General features: G+C 45.2%; 7 protein-coding genes across 7 annotated transcripts; all 7 read right to left on the reverse strand.

Annotated features, from left to right (window-relative positions):
• Window positions 1-74: 74 nt before the first annotated feature.
• On the reverse strand, window positions 75-20,253 carry cldnj (claudin j). The gene is made up of 3 exons (XM_040170985.2): window positions 20,096-20,253; window positions 533-1,225; window positions 75-447 (listed from the first exon to the last, which is right to left on the reverse strand). The coding sequence occupies exon 2, from the start codon at window positions 1,202-1,204 to the stop codon at window positions 569-571; it is 636 nt and encodes a 211-aa protein (XP_040026919.2). The 5' UTR covers window positions 1,205-1,225; window positions 20,096-20,253; the 3' UTR covers window positions 75-447; window positions 533-568.
• Window positions 2,948-4,133, reverse strand: LOC120815892 (claudin-4-like). Its single transcript, XM_040170972.2, has one exon. The coding sequence runs from the start codon at window positions 3,956-3,958 to the stop codon at window positions 3,299-3,301; it is 660 nt and encodes a 219-aa protein (XP_040026906.2). The 5' UTR covers window positions 3,959-4,133; the 3' UTR covers window positions 2,948-3,298.
• On the reverse strand, window positions 6,239-7,480 carry LOC120815925 (claudin-4). The gene has a single exon (XM_040171032.2). The coding sequence runs from the start codon at window positions 7,301-7,303 to the stop codon at window positions 6,671-6,673; it is 633 nt and encodes a 210-aa protein (XP_040026966.2). The 5' UTR covers window positions 7,304-7,480; the 3' UTR covers window positions 6,239-6,670.
• Window positions 8,250-11,352, reverse strand: LOC120815919 (uncharacterized). The gene is made up of 2 exons (XM_040171018.2): window positions 10,764-11,352; window positions 8,250-9,210 (listed from the first exon to the last, which is right to left on the reverse strand). Exons 1-2 carry the CDS (start codon window positions 11,237-11,239, stop codon window positions 8,445-8,447), a joined length of 1,242 nt encoding a protein of 413 aa, XP_040026952.2. The 5' UTR covers window positions 11,240-11,352; the 3' UTR covers window positions 8,250-8,444.
• Window positions 12,048-13,639, reverse strand: LOC120815880 (claudin-4). Its single transcript, XM_040170946.2, has one exon. It carries the CDS (start codon window positions 13,134-13,136, stop codon window positions 12,381-12,383), a length of 756 nt encoding a protein of 251 aa, XP_040026880.2. The 5' UTR covers window positions 13,137-13,639; the 3' UTR covers window positions 12,048-12,380.
• LOC120815909 (claudin-4) lies at window positions 15,937-20,227 on the reverse strand. The gene is made up of 2 exons (XM_040171006.2): window positions 20,096-20,227; window positions 15,937-17,362 (listed from the first exon to the last, which is right to left on the reverse strand). Exon 2 carries the CDS (start codon window positions 17,274-17,276, stop codon window positions 16,641-16,643), a length of 636 nt encoding a protein of 211 aa, XP_040026940.2. The 5' UTR covers window positions 17,277-17,362; window positions 20,096-20,227; the 3' UTR covers window positions 15,937-16,640.
• Window positions 18,225-20,224, reverse strand: LOC120815931 (claudin-4). Its single transcript, XM_040171044.2, has 2 exons — window positions 20,096-20,224; window positions 18,225-19,400 (listed from the first exon to the last, which is right to left on the reverse strand). The coding sequence occupies exon 2, from the start codon at window positions 19,117-19,119 to the stop codon at window positions 18,496-18,498; it is 624 nt and encodes a 207-aa protein (XP_040026978.2). The 5' UTR covers window positions 19,120-19,400; window positions 20,096-20,224; the 3' UTR covers window positions 18,225-18,495.
• Window positions 20,254-20,256: the final 3 nt, after the last annotated feature.

The following is a 20,256-nucleotide window of genomic DNA, read 5'->3' on the forward strand; positions in this document are numbered from 1 at the left end:
AAAAGTCTGCAAAGTGACGGATATCTTGAGAGCAGATTAACTGTGGTCTGAATAAGCAATCAGGGGACTCTCAAAGTCTTAAGCTGAAGGTTTATTGAAGATTGAATTCACGGAGAAGCGAGACACAAAGAGTAAAAAAAAGAAATACAAGAATCCCTCCATGCAAGTTTTTTTTTTCTCTTCAAGGGTGTTTCAACGTGTGCTGGAACTACAGAAAGAGGAAGTACCAAATATGATTGTTTCCCTCCAACTTATACACATGTGCAGATGCAGGTCACAAGGTCCTCCGGGTGTGTGTGTGTGTTTTTGTTATCCTATAGACATTGGACTCCGTCTCCCCTCACGTCCCTCGATGATGCCGCCATGAAGAGAGACAGCGGAGATACCAACAGTTTCTACACCATTGGCCTTTTAGGAAGGTCAGGACCTGAGTCCACGTGTCTCGCCCTGAAGGAAAAGACAACATAACAGAATGAATTGCAAAGCAGACACCTTCAAATGTGTTTTTTCATCATATCACAGGCTTCATTACATTTCTCCATCAGCGGCGACTGGTTGGTCTCAGCCCTCACACGTAGTTCCTAATGGCGTAGCTGCTGCGCGTGGGTGTCCTGGCCGCCGTGTATCCGCCGGAGGGGAACCCGGCCCCCTGCGGCGGGCAGCTCGTGCACAGGATGACCCCCCCGCAGAAGAGCAGGCCGCAGGCCACGAAGCCGACGTATACAGCAGCCCCGAGCTCCCTCTTCAGCACCTCGGGGACACGCGGGTCGTAGAAGTCCCTGATGACGGAGTTGGCCGTCCAGGAGACGGGGACCACGGTGACGAGGGCCGCCAGGCAGAAGGTGGCCCCAGAGCCCACAACCAGCCGCGCCTTGAGCCCCGGGTGGTCCAGGCAGTTGGTGCAGCGCGCCCCCAGGATGAAGACCAGGAAGCCCAAGCAGCCCAGCACCAGGCCGATGCAGATGAGGCCGCGGGCGGCCTGCAGGTCGGGCGACAGGTCCAGCAGCGCGTCGTAGAGCTTGCACTGCATCTGACCGGTGTACTCGCTGACACACGTCATCCACAGACCCTCCCAGAACACCTGCATGACCACCAGGTGGGTGCCGATGAACGCCGTCACCTTCCACATGGGCAGGGCGCAGATGAGGATGGTGCCGGCAACGCCGATCATGGACAGGCTGATGCCCAGCTCCTGCACAGCCATGGGACACGAGCCTCTCACACCCTGGGGGGACAGTCATGATCATGTTTTGGCTTAAACTGAGGTAAACTGAGGTCTTCAATATAAGATGATGACAGAAACCGTCCACATACATTTCAGTAAATATCAGGTTGTTTCCTGTAATTGAAGTTACTGGATAAATATGTGGGGATGTTTTTCAGCCATGGAGGCAAATGGCCACAAGGGTGCAGAATTTCACAATGTAATGGAATCAGGTCCTGCTTTCACCGGCGGTAACAAATGTGTTTTTATTTAAAAATATCAAAATTTCAAAATCCAAAGTTGAAAATAAAGAGTGAAAAGCACTTCTAAAAAAAGTAATGAACTGTAAATAAAGTGTAATCTTCTCTTTCAGAATAGTTGCCAAAGTTACGATGTTACATAAAACCACTTTGGAATATTCTGTGTTAAATATTTGAGACAAAAGAAAAAACATTTTGTTTATGACAAAATCTAAAGTGCCAGTAATGTCTAAGTAGAAAAACTGTTTATTTTGTGCATTTACTGTAGGCTTCATTTTTTTTGAATAAGGACTCTTTGAAATGCTTTATTGGGGTCTGATCTTTGTATTGTGCATTTAATGGGACGGTATTTAGTGGGTCAAAAGAAAATAAAAGTATTTCACTGACACCATAAAAGAGTGGGATTAATGTGTGACGTCCAAACCAAAGCCAAACTACTGTAATGTAACATTAACACATGAGAGGTTGTGAGCAACATTTCACTTCTCCAAGTTTAAAGAATCCTTCGGTGACTTTTAAGTAATTTGACCCCCTCTGCCGTCTCTGATCTGCAGCCTGAATACAAACCGCTCCCATCAGGCTGAATATGAACTAACAACAACAACAACACCACCTCAAATCAAAGCCATCTTTCAAAACCCCTTTAAACCCAGATATCTTAGATCATCAGGTAACCCTATTAACAGTTTTAACACTTCACCCGCTTTTAATTCATTTTAATTTCAAATGTATTTTAATTGCGTCGCTTTTGACGCACGTCTAGAAAAATCAACTTGATCTCCAAAACCTGTTCGTAAAAATGTATACGAAATATTCGTAACAATACATACTAACTGGCGGTGGTTAACCACGCCCCTTGAGTGAACGTCTCCGCCATGTTGGATTTTTTCAGGAGGTTAGAGTTAGCATTGTATTCTTACAATTTAACATAGATTTCTCGTTAAAAATGCAATCATAACACGTTTATTTTACATCGTTAGACTTCACGAAGTGTGTTTACGGTGTGCAGGTCCCCATTCACTTTGAATAGGGTGACGTCATCAGTTGCAGTCCGTATTTATTTAGTATGTATCACTACGAATTTGTATCTTCAAGATTTTCGTATACATCTTTACGAAGAGGTTTTGGAGATCAGGCTGGAAAAATGGGTAGACGCACGCAAGGAGGTGTGAAAAGTAACGCAAGGGACACGCAAGGGGCTCTTGCGTCTGCGTTTCCTTGCGTCTCTCTGAAAACGCAGAAGCTTAAACTAGGCTTAAGTCTAATCTCTTTATTCGGCAAACGATGATGTTTGAAAGCAGGCCGTGCTTTACCAAACGCATCGGCTAACAGGCTCATGAATTCATGAGTCACCATCTTTGTTTCCTGCCCAGTGATCTCAGGTAGCCACCTGTCAAACAGGTTCTCTTGTTCCAAGTAACTACTGGTGCTTCACCTTTTTTCCCCGAGGTAGATAAACAGGAAGAGTGAGACAAACAAAACATTCAACGTTGAGTCATTTATTTTGAAAAATAAGAGTTACTAATATCAAAGTGCCATAACAATTTTTCTTCCAACTGAAACAAAACACTTGTAAGTGTAAGATGTAAAACCGAGAGTTTCTATGGTTTGAACTACCACCGTATACCTACATACACATACATGTACACAACAACACCCAAAGTGTAAGACAGCTTATTCAAACATCCAGAAAAGGACTCTGACAATATGAGAAAAGTGCATATTTCCAGGTTGTCTGTGCGTGTGACCTTTCTCTCATATGTCACGGCAACTGATTAAACCCCCACCTTCATTTGACCCTTATGACAGACTTCCATCGTACCCTTTAGACATGTCAGATATACGTCCTGTCTGGCAAAAAAGTTGAATCCTCTTTGCTGTTTCCTCCAGACCTGTTTACGAGATACTTCACAGAGGGGCTTTTATCCTCTTTTGGGGGGCAGGTGGCACACAGAAGCGCTCCTCCCAAGACCAGCAGCGCCCCGGCCCCCCATCCGATGTACAGAGAGGCCCCGATCTCCCTCTTCTGGGAGTCCAACAGCACGGGGTTGTAGAAGTCCCTTATGATAATGCTGGCGGTCCACGAAACGGCGATAAGGCAGAGGAGCCCGCTGATGATCAACAACACGCCTGCTGCCACCGAGGCCCTCGCCTTGGCCCTGTCATCTGCAATGAAGTTGGTGCACTTCCCGCCGGCCAACGCTACGAAGATCCCCGCGATGCCTACTACGATGGACACCACCACCAGGGCGCGGGCCCCCTGCAGGTCGGGGCTCAGAGACAGCATGGAGTCGTAAACCTTGCACTGCATCTGGCCCGTGCTCTGGACCACGCAGGTCATCCAGAGGCCCTCCCATGTGACCTGAGCGGTCACAATGTTGCTGCCGATGAAGGCTGTGACCCGCCACATGGGCGCGCCGCAGATGATGATCACCCCGATCCAGCCCAGCAGCGCCATGGCGCACCCAGCTATCTGCAACCCCGCGGAAACCATCGTCTTCCCTCTCTGAGCGAGTCTCTCAGAGAATATTTGGAGCCGACCGGGTGCTTATGATCAACTGCGGCAGAATTAAAATGAAATGAGGGAGGCGTGAAAACCAAGCGTTGGCTCGACTTGAGGGATTAATGATAGGGAGAGAAACAGGAACCCGCCTCCACATACACGTATCCACACTGACGAGGGTTTGATATGAAGACAAAAATGCATCTCCGCTGGTTGTGATTGGAAGTCGTACTTATTCCCAGAGGAAACACGTCAAATCAAAATACTATTGGGAAAAGTCTAGAGGTTTGACAGGACCCTTCTGTCTCTGCTCATGTAGCTCTGTGTTTGCAGGCAAAGTAGTTTTGATTCTCTCTCTGTTGACATATTTCATAACACCTTTATGTTGAAGTTTCACTAATAAACAGCGAAAGATTCTTTTGGTCTCAGATTTTTAAAAGCTATAAACATTATGCCATCATCTAAATTATGTGAAAATACATCCTCAGCGTGCTTACTATTATTTAACTTAAAAAAGGTTTTTAAAAAGTGTGAAATTGAGTTTATCATCAGGTACAACAATCTCTCCACTATATTTAACAATGAAAGAGAAAGCATTATTTTCAGCTTTCATTTTTTAGGAAATGACTGAAACCAATGTTTCATTACTGCTTTGTTACAGGGTGATGTGTTGTTCCATTGTTGTCTCTTCTCATCAGTGACTTTTGCACCCGGTCATCAATCCATAACCGGCTGGGTAAGATTCTTCTCTGTGAGGACAGAGGGCAGGTCAGGAATGTGAAACAGGGTGTGTTCATAACAAAGACACACCTTGTGGAGCGGTAGTGGGCCGCCAGGGACAGCTAAGCCTTCTCTGCTGGGCTAAACAGAATCACAAAGTTACAGCTTTCTCATCATTTATTTTTTCTGCAGTAGTATGTTCATTTTTCTATCGTGTTGTTTTTATTTTATTGTTATTATCACTCCCTAAGATGTAAATAATATTAGAATGGGCAGTTTTGATGGATTGTTTTGTCATGCTTTGTTGTAAATATATATAACTTTTATTTCTAATGTTACAATGTTTTGTAAATATTTAGCAAACAATGACCTGTAATGGTGGTGTCATAATGAGGTTATTAGGTTAATCAACTGTTAGGCCACTGCAACTGAGATGTATGTTTAACATAATGCAGATGTTGTTTCCTGGATGTTGTACCATGACACATATTTGTACACAAATCCTTGATCACATGGTGAAATACTTTAAAATGTGTTCTGATGACGACAATTTCCGTAGCCTCGCGGTTCCCCCTCTGGTTAACACCGTTAGCTAGCCGGCCGTTGAGCCGTCCCTGTGGACATCTGAGGTGAGGGGACCGTCCTCGTATACGCACCTATACTTTGGGATATAGTTTGGAGACATGATTATGGTAATAATGGACTAAAGAAACCAAGGAAGACCGAGAAACAATCGTCAGTGTCAGTTCATTACTCTTTATGATGAACATTTGTCCTGTTGACCCACATAAATACTTTAAATACTCACTAAAAGCACAAAATGGAAAAATATTCACAACTGAGAATAGTCCCCAATGAATGAACATATTTTTCACGTTTGAATAATAATTGCAAAAATCAACACACTGTTTGAATTATTTCACCGTATCCTCTATTAAAAATATACTATGCATCTGTGAAACATATTCTAAGCCAATGCACGTGCAAGTGACTGAGAAGGAGAGTAACAATAATTTAGAAAGTGGCCGTTTGAGACCTTTTCTTGAGGTTTGTTGACAGTAGGAAAAATGTAGAAAAACGGCAGCCTTATCGTCCTCAAAGATCTTAGTCCCAATGTGCTCCTCACTGCTCCTAGGCTTTTCTTTAATGCTAATCAAAGCAAATACTTTTTACTTCAGAATGTTTAAATGCAGGTGGAGTATGGGTACGGCTCTTAATGTGTGTTATAACTAACACATTGTAGCCAAGCTGTGACTCAACACTGTAAAACTGGTTGAACTGGTTGAACGTCTGCGTGAAGACTTTGACACTCCTTTGAATGTTTTTGAACACACTGTTCTTACGCTCTCCTGCTCTGCATTGGTGACCTCTTTGAGGTCCATGATGATTTTATTTCCTGTAAACAGTATGTCTCTATAAATAAATGTGATTACTGCTGACGGTGCCCGATTCAAGGTCGCGAAAACAGAATTTAAAGTTGCTCAAGACCAAAATTGTGAATGTAAACAGCATCAAACTGGTCAGAATCTAAACAAATAGAATGAAAGAATGTCACTTAATACATGTTTATTAAATAGAAACAGCTTAGATATTACAGAGCAAAGATATGTGTATCATATTTTATACATACATCCATAATATATCAAGAGATACTGCACAAGCTTCCGCCTATCAAAGTTCTCATTTACCATTAACATTGTATTGGCACAGCTTCAAATTGCATTTACAAAGAAGACAAAAGTTTGATACAAGCGTTATAAATAACAGCTCTCCAATTCAGTCCAGTCAGCATGCTGCTGGGAGAGCTTGTATTGAGTTTCCTGTTCAGCCAGAAACACTTTCTCAACACTTGCCTCAAAGAAACCACAATCTCTCCCAAAATCTCCCTCGCTCAAGAAAGAGACTTGTGGTGCTGTCAATTCACAACAATGGACGATAACTCATTACAAAAAAGGTAAAATATTTTTCAGGAGGACGGAAGTCTCAGACATATTCTCGGCTGGTGGCTGTGGACCTGGCGGGGGCGTACTTGACTGGGTACTCGGGGCTGTCTTTGCGTGGACAGGAGCTGCAGAGCAGGGCCCCACCCAGCAGTAGAACCCCGGCTGTGCCCCAGCCGATGTAGAGCGCGGCTCCCAGCTCCCTCCTCTGGGGGTTGGTCAGGATGGGGTTGTAGAAATCCCTGATGATGGTGTTGGCCGACCAGCAGACGGGGACGAGGATCAGAACGCCGGCGCAAATGAAAATGATTCCAGAGGCGATGGCCACCTTGGCTTTGGAGCTTTCGTTGCTCACGAAGTTGGTGCACTTGCCTCCGACAACTCCCAGGATGACCGCCATAGCGGCGACGATGATGGAGATGACCACGAGGGCCCTGGCCGCCTGGAGGTCCTGGGGCAGAGCCAGCAGGGAGTCGTAGATCTTACACTGCATCTGGCCCGTGCTCTGCGTCACGCAGTTCATCCACAGGCCCTCCCAGATGACCTGCGCCGTCACAATGTTGGCTCCGATGAAGGCTGTCACCTTCCACATGGGCAGGGCGCACACAATGATGGTCCCCAGGAAGCCAATGATGCCCAGGGCAAAGCCCAGCATCTGTCGTCCCATTGACACCATGAGGAGGTTGGGTTTGAATCACTCAAAAAGGCGGCGGAAGAGTGGAAGTTGTTAGTAGCAGGTCAGCTCAGCTCGGGTAGTGAGGTTGAATGAAGACGGCCAGGTGTTTGGTTTGGTTATAAAGACGTGCCCGTGGAAGGTGGAGTCAGAATGCGTCTAGTGAGTTTCTCTTGACCAGAAACCAGTGCGCTGACTGGCCCAACCAGATTCTTGTGGGGATCTGACAGGGAGTAGTTTCGATGACATCAGCACCGACTTTGAGTGAGTATGTAAATGACTATAAAGAGGCACGGAGATGTTAATTGATCTGGTCACTTTCAGGAAGGGAGTATCACCGGGATGTCTGACGCCACCGGAAGGAGCCTCCATTCATGGTTCTATCTCTATCTCTATCATCCCCATATATTACATACTATTCCAGTGAACAATTCAGTGGTTTGTTTTCAATTAAAATAAAAACACACACGTTAATCAATAAAACTACAAGATTCATTTTTGTATTTTGTCAATATGTCAAATGTATTTTCATAATGGTCTTTCCTTTTGCTTCTTTGTGTGTTTGCGCGATTCATGAGTTCTTAAGGGTTTGCAAAACTAGCTACAGTGATCCAATATATATATCATTTTGGTTTTAGAAAATCATTTTTTATGATATTCATAGATTTACTGAGGGAAATTTATAATTTCTATAGCATATTTAATAGCCTCTTGCTCCCACAGACAAGGAGGAGGGACCTAGAATCCTAAGGTGCCAGACCATATTTTCTAATACATCATAATATCTTCTGACAATGACTCCACAAACATATGTGATTATACAACAAATATTTTATTGAAAATCTTTAACAATGAACATGCATTTACAGACAACAAACATCACAAACCATCACTATTTACAAAATCTGCTCTATATGTAGTACAAGGAAATAAATATATGGACAGTAACTTCCTGGACACATTGAAAAGCAATACAACTTTCAGTGCACGCAGCCATGTTAACCCAATGTCTGTCTGACATTAAGACTTCATAAAGTGGGAAGATTTCTACTTTTGGCGAACAGTATCAATCCAAAACAATACAAATTCATTTTAAGAATGCATTGGAATATATCCTCTACAAATAAAAATGTCCGGTTTGGCTTTAGAGGTATTGTCTAGCAGAGTATGCGGTTGGCGCTGCATACGGTTTGCTCGGCAGGTATGTCCCCGTGCCTGTGTACGGTTGGCTGGATGCAGGCGCATACATGGGGCCATACACCGGCTGGTTTCCCCCTGGGCCCCCGTATGGGTACATCGGGGCTGGCGCGTACCCTGGGTATCCATACCCATTCCTTTGAGGAGGGCAGGACGTGGTCAAGATGATCCCGCCGATAAGAAGAAAAGCAGCAGCGGCCCAGCCGATGTAGATGGCCGCTCCAAGTTCCCTCTTCTGTGACCCGATGGTCAGGGGGTTCTGGAAGTCTGTGATGGTGATCACTGCAGACCAGGTGACGGGGATCACGATTAGGAGGGCGGAAACCAGGATGAGACAGCCGCCTATGATAACCACCTTGGCCTTTGAGGAATCCTTTTTTAGGGAGCTGGTGCACTTGGCCCCGATGAAGGTGATCAAGAAGCCGATGAAGCCGAAGATGAGGGAGATGATGACCAGGGCTCGGGAGGCTTGCAAGTCCCTGGCCAGACTCTGAAGAGACTCGTTCAGCCGGCACTGCATCTGCCCGGTGCTCTGCATCACACAGTTCATCCACAGGCCATCCCAGATGACTTGGCCCGTCACAATGTTGGCTCCTACGAAGGAAGTCACTCTCCACATGGGGATCCCTGTGGTCACCGCCACCCCAACAAAGCCGATGAAGCTTATGAGCTGACCTGCCACCTCCTTGCCAATCCTTCCCATGGTGAACACGCTTCTTTTGCCGCAAGAGAGAAGAGAGTCTCAGCACACGGCTCTGGTCTTCTTTCGGAGTGAAGCAGTTCTGTCCCTTGTTTGCCAGAGAAGCGGGCAGGAGGAGGGCTGTGTTGTTGTCAAGTGAGTTCTTCTGGTCAAACAAGATTCCGTTTCCTGGAGCTAGAGGCGTGCCACCCATTTCTTTTTTCAACAATGCCCCTTTGCCTTGGGAAATACTGTCTTATGTGCACATATCCTGCAATGAGGAATGCTTATTGGATGGGGACTTCAAAGGTCCCGAAACCCTCTAAGGCTGTAAAGGATGGCAAGTGAGTTAATTACGTCCATTTCATGTGGCAATTTAGAATCAGAGTTGCATATTATGTTAGGGGCCCTATCTGCTAATCAGTTTTTCCCCAGTGTCTGTGCTTTGGTTTTGTTGTTTTTTGTCAACCTAGAGTTTCCAACCTTGTGTTCTGCCTCCGGTCCGCCCCTCTCTCAATAGCTCAGCTGTGGCTCATTCCGGGGATCACCAGTGACGGGCATAAAGGCTCCTGAGTACCCAGACTGGTCTCAGGTGCCGGTGAATGTTGCTATCAGGTGTAGCTCACCAGTTTGCATGTTTTTGCTTTTTGTCTTGCAGTGTCAGACCCGCGGAGTACACGTGACTCGTTTTAATCGGACTCTGGTTATGGTGTCGGGCCTCGGGTTTCCACAGCAGAACCCTGCTTTATCCGCCCCGGACCGCAAGACGTCGGTGGAGTTTCCCTCCCGACTCCAGTTGAGCCCGAGAAGCGCTTTCTGTTCCCCCTTTGACTATTTGCCTTGTTTTGCCTTGTTTGCCTTTCTTGTTCACTTCCCAGGTTGAATGGGGAAAAAAATCATTGGCTACAAATCAAACTGCTGTGCGTGTGGATTTGGGTCCACCAACTACACCCACTAACATATTAAGGTGGAGCCTACAAGATAATGGCACTATGGCGGCTATGTTAGTTGAATAACAAAGACAATTTTAGAATGCTTCTCTTTATTCATTGTGAAAAGTGTTTTCACAAGATTCAGTCGCAGAATAAAATATAATTAAAATCTTTTAAGATAAATTGTGTATTTCAGTGAACCACTGAACTTCTGGATAGCTCTCCACCACAGTAATGCAATAGTTTGTAAAACTAAAAATGTTTCATGAACGTATTGTCTTAAAGGGGACATATTATAAAAATTCCACTTTTTTAGTGCTTCTTCACCTTAATTTGGGTATCTGGCATGTCTACCGACACAAAAAACAGTTTGTTATGGTTCTTCTCCCAAAATCTCCCTCGCTTAAGAAAGAGACTTGTGGTGCTGTCAGAAATTCACAACGATGGACGATTACTCATTACAAAAAAGGTAAAATATTTTTCAGGAGGACGGAAGTCTCAGACATATTCTCGGCTGGTGGCTGTGGACCTGGCGGGGGCGTACTTGACTGGGTACTCGGGGCTGTCTTTGCGTGGACAGGAGCTGCAGAGCAGGGCCCCACCCAGCAGTAGAACCCCGGCTGTGCCCCAGCCGATGTAGAGCGCGGCTCCCAGCTCCCTCCTCTGGGGGTTGGTCAGGATGGGGTTGTAGAAATCCCTGATGATGGTGTTGGCCGACCAGCAGACGGGGACGAGGATCAGAACGCCGGCGCAAATGAAAATGATTCCAGAGGCGATGGCCACCTTGGCTTTGGAGCTTTCGTCGCTCACGAAGTTGGTGCACTTGCCTCCGACAACTCCCAGGATGACCGCCATAGCGGCGACGATGATGGAGATGACCACGAGGGCCCTGGCCGCCTGGAGGTCCTGGGGCAGAGCCAGCAGGGAGTCGTAGATCTTACACTGCATCTGGCCCGTGCTCTGCGTCACGCAGTTCATCCACAGGCCCTCCCAGATGTCCTGCGCCGTCACAATGTTGGCTCCGATGAAGGCTGTCACTTTCCACATGGGCAGGGCGCACACAATGATGGTCCCCAGGAAGCCAATGATGCCCAGGGCAAAGCCCAGCATCTGTCGTCCCATTGACACCATGATGAGGTTGGGTTTGAATCACTCGAAAAGGCGGCGGAAGAGTGGAAGTTGTTAGTAGCAGGTCAGCTCAGCTCGGGTAGTGAGGTTGAATGAAGACGGCCAGGTGTTTGGTTTGGTTATAAAGACGTGCCCGTGGAAGGTGGAGTCAGAATGCGTCTAGTGAGTTTCTCTTGACCAGAAACCAGTGCGCTGACTGGCCCAACCAGATTCTTGTGGGGATCTGACAGGGAGTAGTTTCGATGACATCAGCACCGACTTTGAGTGAGTATGTAAATGACTATAAAGAGGCACGGAGATGTTAATTGATCTGGTCACTTTCAGGAAGGGAGTATCACCGGGATGTCTGACGCCACCGGAAGGAGCCTCCATTCATGGTTCTATCTCTATCTCTATCATCCCCATATATTACATACTATTCCAGTGAACAATTCAGTGGTTTGTTTTCAATTAAAATAAAAACACACACGTTAATCAATAAAACTACAAGATTCATTTTTGTATTTTGTCAATATGTCAAATGTATTTTCATAATGGTCTTTCCTTTTGCTTCTTTGTGTGTTTGCGCGATTCATGAGCTCTTAAGGGTTTGCAAAACTAGCTACAGTGATCCAATATATATATCATTTTGGTTTTAGAAAATCATTTTTTATGATATTCATAGATTTACTGAGGGAAATTTATAATTTCTATAGCATATTTAATAGCCTCTTGCTCCCACAGACAAGGAGGAGGGACCTAGAATCCTAAGGTGCCAGACCATATTTTATAATACATCATAATATCTTCTGACAATGACTCCACAAACATATGTGATTATACAACAAATATTTTATTGAAAATCTTTAACAATGAACATGCATTTACAGACAACAAACATCACAAACCATCACTATTTACAAAATCTGCTCTATATGTAGTACAAGGAAATAAATATATGGACAGTAACTTCCTGGACACATTGAAAAGCAATACAACTTTCAGTGCACGCAGCCATGTTAACCCAATGTCTGTCTGACATTAAGACTTCATAAAGTGGGAAGATTTCTACTTTTGGCGAACAGTATCAATCCAAAACAATACAAATTCATTTTAAGAATGCATTGGAATATATCCTCTACAAATAAAAATGTCCGGTTTGGTTTTAGAGGTATTGTCTAGCAGAGTATGCGGTTGGCGCTGCATACGGTTTGCTCGGCAGGTATGTCCCCGTGCCTGTGTACGGTTGGCTGGATGCAGGCGCATACATGGGGCCATACACTGGCTGGTTTCCCCCTGGGCCCCCGTATGGGTACATCGGGGCTGGCGCGTACCCTGGGTATCCATACCCATTCCTTTGAGGAGGGCAGGACGTGGTCAAGATGATCCCGCCGATAAGAAGAAAAGCAGCAGCGGCCCAGCCGATGTAGATGGCTGCTCCAAGTTCCCTCTTCTGTGACCCGATGGTCAGGGGGTTCTGGAAGTCTGTGATGGTGATCACTGCAGACCAGGTGACGGGGATCACGATTAGGAGGGCGGAAACCAGGATGAGACAGCCGCCTATGATAACCACCTTGGCCTTTGAGGAATCCTTTTTTAGGGAGCTGGTGCACTTGGCCCCGATGAAGGTGATCAAGAAGCCGATGAAGCCGAAGATGAGGGAGATGATGACCAGGGCTCGGGAGGCTTGCAAGTCCCTGGCCAGACTCTGAAGAGACTCGTTCAGCCGGCACTGCATCTGCCCGGTGCTCTGCATCACACAGTTCATCCACAGGCCATCCCAGATGACTTGGCCCGTCACAATGTTGGCTCCTATGAAGGAAGTCACTCTCCACATGGGGATCCCTGTGGTCACCGCCACCCCAACAAAGCCAATGAAGCTAATGAGCTGACCTGCCACCTCCTTGCCAATCCTTCCCATGGTGAACACACTTCTTTTGCCGCAAGAGAGAAGAGAGTCTCAGCACACGGCTCTGGTCTTCTTTCGGAGTGAAGCAGTTCTGTCCCTTGTTTGTCAGAGAAGCGGGCAGGAGGAGGGCTGTGTTGTTGTCGAGTGAGTTCTTCTGGTCAAACAAGATTCCGTTTCCTGGAGCTAGAGGCGTGCCACCCATTTCTTTTTTCAACAATGCCCCTTTGCCTTGGGAAATACTGTCTAATGTGCACATATCCTGCAATGAGGAATGCTTATTGGATGGGGACTTCAAAGGTCCCGAAACCCTCAAAGGCTGTAAAGGATGGCAAGTGAGTTAATTACGTCCATTTCATGTGGCAATTTAGAATCAGAGTTGCATATTATGTTAGGGGCCCTATCTGCTAATCAGTTTTTCCCCGGTGTCTGTGCTTTTTTTTTGTTGTTTTTTGTCAACCTAGAGTTTCCAACCTTGTGTTCTGCCTCCGGTCCGCCCCTCTCTCAATAGCTCAGCTGTGACTCATTCCGGGGATCACCAGTGACGGGCATAAAGGCTCCTGAGTACCCAGACTGGTCTCAGGTGCCGGTGAATGTCGCTACCAGTTTGCATGTTTTTGCTTTTTGTCTTGCAGTGTCAGACCTGCGGAGTACACGTGACTCGTTTTAATCGGACTCTGGTTATGGTGTCGGGCCTCGGGTTTCCACAGCAGAACCCTGCTTTATCCGCCCCGGACCGCAAGACGTCGGTGGAGTTTCCCTCCCGACTCCAGTTGAGCCCGAGAAGCGCTTTCTGTTCCCCCTTTGACTATTTGCCTTGTTTTGCCTTGTTTGCCTTTCTTGTTCACTTCCCAGGTTGAATGGGGAAAAAAATCATTGGCTACAAATCAAACTGCTGTGCGTGTAGATTTGGGTCCACCAACTACACCCACTAACATATTAAGGTGGAGCCTACAAGATAATGGCACTATGGCGGCTATGTTAGTTGAATAACAAAGACAATTTTAGAATGCTTCTCTTTATTCATTGTGAAAAGTGTTTTCACAAGATTCAGTCGCAGAATAAAATATAATTAAAATCTTTTAAGATAAATTGTGTATTTTAGTGAACCACTGAACTTCTGGATAGCTCTCACCACAGTAATGCAATAGTTTGTAAAACTAAAATTGTTTCATGAACGTATTGTCTTTAAGGGGACATATTATGAAAATTCCACTTTTTTAGTGCTTCTTCACCTTAATTTGGGTATCTGGCATGTCTACCGACACAAAAAACACAATTTGTTATGGTTCCTGTACAGCAGAAATCTCACGCTTGAGTGAGTATAAACTTCCTTCTCATTCTCTCGTCACAATGAAATGAGAGTCTCTGGCCTCGGCCCCCCATCACATCGCCCCGACCCCCTGCGGTCACTATCGATACCGTAGCGGCTCACTCACAACACGGAGGCGAAAGGACGTACGGGCAGGAATCCTTTAATTCTTGTTCAGGAGCACAGTGAGAAGAGCCCGCCACATATCTCTATAATCTTTAACGTTACTTACTCTGTTATTAACTCTTCTACCTAACTTGACTAGCCCACAACACGGGAGTCACCCTGCCTAGCACGTACAGTCACTCCCCGTGATTGGCCGGAGTGAGGGGGATAACGTGACACACAGAACTAACACACACACACTGACACATATACTACTGAACAGGGTCGCTACAATACGAATATATATATATAATACGTAATAGCTAGCTAGCAGCATGAAGCAAATGAAGCCGTCAAGCTGACGTTAAGGCTGTCAAGGCTGTTTTAGACAGGGGTAAAGGGTTCTGTTTTAAATGATCCTTGTGGTATTTTAACCAAAGTATGTTACAGACATTTCATCAAGACCTCAAAGAACCACATCAACTTGTGGTAAAATGTGCATACGATGGGTCGTTTATGGTCTTGAACAGGCACGTGCACAGACATTTCAGGGGGCCGGTGCTCAAACAAAAGGGCACCCTTGCCAAAATGATTTATGAAATTATAAATAATAACAAATAATTAAATAAAAAACACTATTTTCAGCTTATATATTTATTTTTGTTAACAAACTAACTCAAGTTATCAAATTGAATAAATATCTGGCAAAAACAGACAAAACAAGGCCATATTGTATAATCAAATAATATGTTAAATAATGAAATATTCTAACTCAAAACGCTGCTGTTTTTACTGTTTTCTTTTACAGTTGAAGCATAAGCAGCTTTACACTCAATAATATACCACAATACACTTCACCAGACTGTCATGTAGCTCAACTTAAGACTTACATTTCATTTCAATAATTTTATATGAAACAAAACTAGTCAACTTGTCTAATTTGTAGAACAGCAAAACTGCCTGTAAATTCTGTCTGTCTGCCTGTATCTCTCTCTGTATCTCTCTCGCCATTAAACATGACAAGTTTTTTAGGAAGCGTCGGACCAGTTGCGTAATGTTTTCAGCGGCGCTAATGTTGTGGTTAATTTATCAGCCAACGGGGGATTCGCACGAACACCGTCTTTACCTGCAGCCGTTTGACGCTCAGCACGAGCACGAGCACTAAGTGGAGGAGACCAAGAAAGTCATTTTCATTCTTAAATATTGATAAATGAAGAAAAAAATCGGGCTCTAGCAGATGGGGCACTTTTCTCAACCAGGGCAAAAGGGGCAGGTGCTTGAGCCCCACTATAGGGGTCTATCTGTGCACGTGCCTGGTCTTGACCCTCACACCACTTTAAGGTAACTTGTTCCTGTCACTCTTTCTCCAATGGAACTAAAGTAAGTAAACAGTTATCATCCAGTTAATATAGTTTATTTAGATTCACAGAATATTACAACATTCACAAACACAGGCTGTGGGAAAATTAAAACAGATAAAAATGCAGCTACTTTTCTTTACCTAACGTTTTTAGTTATTAGTGACATTAGTGTGTTATTGAGACAGATGCTTATATTCCTGCCATATTTCCTGTTGCGTTGTTACTATCAAAACAACAATAAAAAGTCTTTACCACAATCTGGCTGAATATTTACTAATTATAATCATTAAAAATCCTGGTTACTCAACCAGCCACAATACAACATTGTTTTCGGGTTTTTTAAGACTCTTCCCTTTTGAAATGTCTGAGCCGTGAACAAAAGCCAGTATCCTGTTGGGTGTTGGACGGACTGTTTTCACAGCAAACAGTTTCTCTCATTGTAGCAGGAGAAGTCAACATTGATGATCCGATCCGTTGAGGGGTGACGGTGAACCCCGGGATGCTGTCATTGTTTATGTTGTAGGCTACACTCGCTTAACAAAGACAAGATGTCCGCTATCAGAAAGGTCACTTTGACACACACGCTAACAGCAATCAAAGCTCAACATTCAGCACGTGGCATGCGTGTGATTTCGAGCTCTATTTACATTGCTGGTGAATATACGTTTTTTTTAAATAATCATTTCTCACAGTTGCAATTCCTGTGGCCGCAAGAGTCCATGTAGGAAGCGCTGACCCTTCTTACACGTACTCTCTTGATGTGGAGACCGACTTCACGGGTGTGAATTTGGGCGCGTAGGGCCGTCGCTCGTATTTGGGCGGGCAGTTCCAACACATCAGCCCCCCTCCCAGGAGCAGCAGCGTGCCAGCCGCCCAGCCGATGTACAGCGCCGCCCCCAGCTCGTAACGCTGGGCCTCGATCAGCAGCGGGTTGTAGAAGTTGCTGACGATGGTGTTGGCGGACCAGGAGACTGGAATGAGACAGAGCAGGCCCGACACGATGAACAAGACGCCAGCCAGGATGCAGGCCTTCGCCTTGGCTCGCTCCTCCTCGATGCAGTTGGTGCACTTCCCGCCGGCGATCGACAACATCACCCCAATGGCGCCCGTCAGGATGGAGATGATGACCATGGCGCGGGCGGCCTGCAGGTCCTGGGGCAGCGCCAGCATGGAGTCGTACACCTTGCACTGCATCTGGCCCGTGCTCTGCACCACGCAGTTCATCCACATGCCCTGCCAGATGGTCTGCGCCGTGATGATGTTGGCCCCGATGAAAGCGGTGACCTTCCACATTGGCAGGGCGCACACCACGATGACCATGAACCAGCCAATTATGGCCATCGATATGCCAATGATCTGAATCCCCTGAGAAACCATTTTGCCGGGCTTCCTTCCTGCTCATTAAAAATCCAAGAAGAGAGACGGCGCGGGACGATGTGAGCTCGTATTTATAGGGTTGTTGTCTGAGAAATGGAGGACACAGGCATGAGGGTATGTGATGACACAGTCCTCAGCTTCTGTTGGCTGAGAGGAGTTTACACACAAACAGAGCCGGTGACCTTTAGTTGTGCTGACGTGACTGAATCCAGGGCTTTAAGGTCAGACAACAGAAAAATGTCCTCATCCATAAAATGTTTATTCTCTAAAAGACTTCAAAGTATAAAGTCTGGCTATGATCACACAGAATTAAGGAATATTGACCAATGAGGCTTCTTCTAATTTTACACATTTACAACACTTGAATCACAGAAGTAATAAAAAGAGTAAACAATCCACTTTCTCAAGAAATGGACTTGTGGCTGTACAGTAAATGTAGTATATACCCAACACAAGTACGAGCAAAACTGGATACAGCTTCTGTGTTTTGGATTCATGTTTCAGGTCCGGTAATCCCACTTAAAAATGACAACATTTTGTTCTATTTTAAAGAATTCTGCAGGTGACAGAAGTGGTGTTACTGTGTGCAGTGTTTGACTGGTAATGACGCACACATTAGAAGCAAGTTTCCAGTAGAAAAAAGTTCTCTGAAAACTCTGACCTGATTATTGATGATCTACAGTATAATACCAAGTTGGGGAATTAGAGTGTATTTTCTGAAATATGAAAAGGGTAGAGTTTTTATTTTACACTATATTCATGATATATATTTATTCCTTTATTTATTCTATATTTATTTCACTTAACTTTATATTTAGAATTTATATATTACCTTTTTGTATGTCACAAGTTTTTAGATTAAAACCGGAGTTATGTGTTATTTTGAAACCTCTGTTTTTGTGCATTTTGATTTAGCTGGTTGAAGAACACAATAAACCAAGAATTAGCTCCAATTGATAAAAAAAATCTTTATTTACAGTTTCACACAGTCACATATAATACACATTGAAAATTAAATGATATGTTAAAGGCGTGGTGCACATGTCCAAGTGTTGGCACCTATGAGACCAATCTTGAAGTCATCATGAAAGCATCAAACTAAACATTGGGCACAGTAGAATCACTGTGAAATTAAAATGCAAAATAAATCAATTTCATGGACCACAGAGCATTTGACTCAAGTCTTTTTTTTTCTCCAGTCTCTTTGGCTCTTACTCCTTCAGACAAAGTCCTTGGGCGCGTTTGGACGGGCACCGGCGTACTTAGCGGTGTAGTTATCCTTGGGAGGGCAGTTGGCACAGAGGAGAGCACCACCCAGGATGAGGAGGCCTGAGGCCCCCCAGCCGATGAAGAGTGCAGCTCCGAGCTCCTTCTTCTGAGAGGCCATCACCAGTTGGTTGTAGAACTCTGTAACAACGGTGTTTGCCGTCCAGCACACTGGGATGAGGCACAGAATGCCAGCGAGGATGAAGATCACGCCGGACCCCACGCCAATTTTGGCTTTTGCCACCTCGTCTTCCACACAGTTGGTGCACTTGCCCCCTGCGATGGAGAGGAGGATGCCTATGACGCCGAGCATGATGGCGATGATGATGAGGGCGCGGGCGGCCTGGAGGTCCGAGGAGAGGGCCAGCATGGAGTCGTAGACCTTGCACTGCATCTGGCCCGTGCTCTGCACCACGCAGGTCATCCAGATGCCCTCCCAGGTTGTTTGAGCGGTGACGATGTTCTGGCCGATGAATGCGGTCACCTTCCACATGGGCAGGGCGCAGACGACGATTGCTCCGATCCAGCCGATGATGCATAGGGCGGTGCCCATCATCTGAAAGCCGGCAGACACCATGTCTTCTTGATAAGTTGTCCCAAACGATGAAAAGAAAGGAAAGGTCCTCAAGAGTTAAGTCTTGCTGGTGAGATCCCAGGAGTAAATGTCTAAGCGAGGGTGGAGCGGGTCTTTTATACGTCTAAGTTGGGAGGTTCTTCACACACAAACGCACATGCACATTGTCACAGGGGGCTGTGACTACTCCCCCCTCCATCACAGGCGTGTGACGGCATGTCAGTTTTTGTCTTAGTTGGCTAATCCTTGTAGGCAGAACAGTCAGTGACTCACCCAATTGAGATCTTTAAGCAAAAAGACATCATCAGCCATGTCATCAGCCACCCTCACAATGAAGCCGTAGTAATGAACTGTGGTAATAGTGACTGTAAATACTATTTTTCCATTTGAAGACTTTTGTACTTTTGAGTTCAAAGTTGTTCCCAAATGTCCAAAGCTCCAAAGGAGCACGTGTTTCTTTTGAGATTAAAAGTTGAAAAACAGCATAGACGATCTCAAACTTTAAGACTTTTCATGAAACATTTGACCCTCTTTTGTCAGAGAAGTTGTACTTGTTGTTTGGGACATAAAGGTGGAATACACAAACCACCACAGTCGCCCAAGCGCACTGACTGAAATGTATGCAACAGCATATAACTCTTAGTATCTTAGTCTTAGTCTTCTCTCTTTTCTTAGTCGTATGATTGAATAGTTTGTACACAGGATTTAATAAGGTGCACTGTTGTGAACATGAGTAGATGAACCGCAATTATTTTATTGCAACTCTGAACGTCACAGAAACCTTTGTCCATAATTAATACAATGATTTGATGAACTATGAACTCAATCAGTTCATAATGAATCAGTCCTACAACACAATAACACATTTAATGTACAAATGCACGATAATTAAGTTCACGTTAGATCCTACACTGATTTAAACAGAATCAGTAACAGAAAAGCATCATTGACTGGACAAAAAACAAAGAATAAAGCTGACCTTGCAGTGAAGTCGGTCCTCAAGGGTTGACAGCCTTCTCCGCGGGGCCGGTGTCCCACTCGATTTATCGACAGCTCGTCACAGCAGGGAGAGGATATCAGGAGGGAGATGTTCGGGGGAAATGGCAGAGCCAACGCCAAATGGTTCCTGCTCACACACTG

The sequence above is a fragment of the Gasterosteus aculeatus genome, chromosome 1 (assembly GCF_964276395.1).
Source record: "Gasterosteus aculeatus chromosome 1, fGasAcu3.hap1.1, whole genome shotgun sequence".
NCBI lineage: Eukaryota > Metazoa > Chordata > Actinopteri > Perciformes > Gasterosteidae > Gasterosteus > Gasterosteus aculeatus.

Excerpts from the sequence above, each read along its gene's own strand:
- LOC120815919 (XM_040171018.2), bottom strand. The coding sequence starts at position 11,239 with ATGGTGTCAATGGGACGACAGATGCTGGGCTTTGCCCTGGGCATCATT. Across the intron at positions 9,211-10,763 it reads ACCAACCCCCAGAGGAGGGA|CGTGTTCACCATGGGAAGGA; the intron begins GCTGGGAGCCGC and ends CGGCAAAAGAAG.
- LOC120815880 (XM_040170946.2), bottom strand. The coding sequence starts at position 13,136 with ATGGGAAGGATTGGCAAGGAGGTGGCAGGTCAGCTCATTAGCTTCATT.
- LOC120815909 (XM_040171006.2), bottom strand. The coding sequence starts at position 17,276 with ATGGTTTCTCAGGGGATTCAGATCATTGGCATATCGATGGCCATAATT.
- cldnj (XM_040170985.2), bottom strand. The coding sequence starts at position 1,204 with ATGGCTGTGCAGGAGCTGGGCATCAGCCTGTCCATGATCGGCGTTGCC.
- LOC120815892 (XM_040170972.2), bottom strand. The coding sequence starts at position 3,958 with ATGGTTTCCGCGGGGTTGCAGATAGCTGGGTGCGCCATGGCGCTGCTG.
- LOC120815931 (XM_040171044.2), bottom strand. The coding sequence starts at position 19,119 with ATGGTGTCTGCCGGCTTTCAGATGATGGGCACCGCCCTATGCATCATC.
- LOC120815925 (XM_040171032.2), bottom strand. The coding sequence starts at position 7,303 with ATGGTGTCAATGGGACGACAGATGCTGGGCTTTGCCCTGGGCATCATT.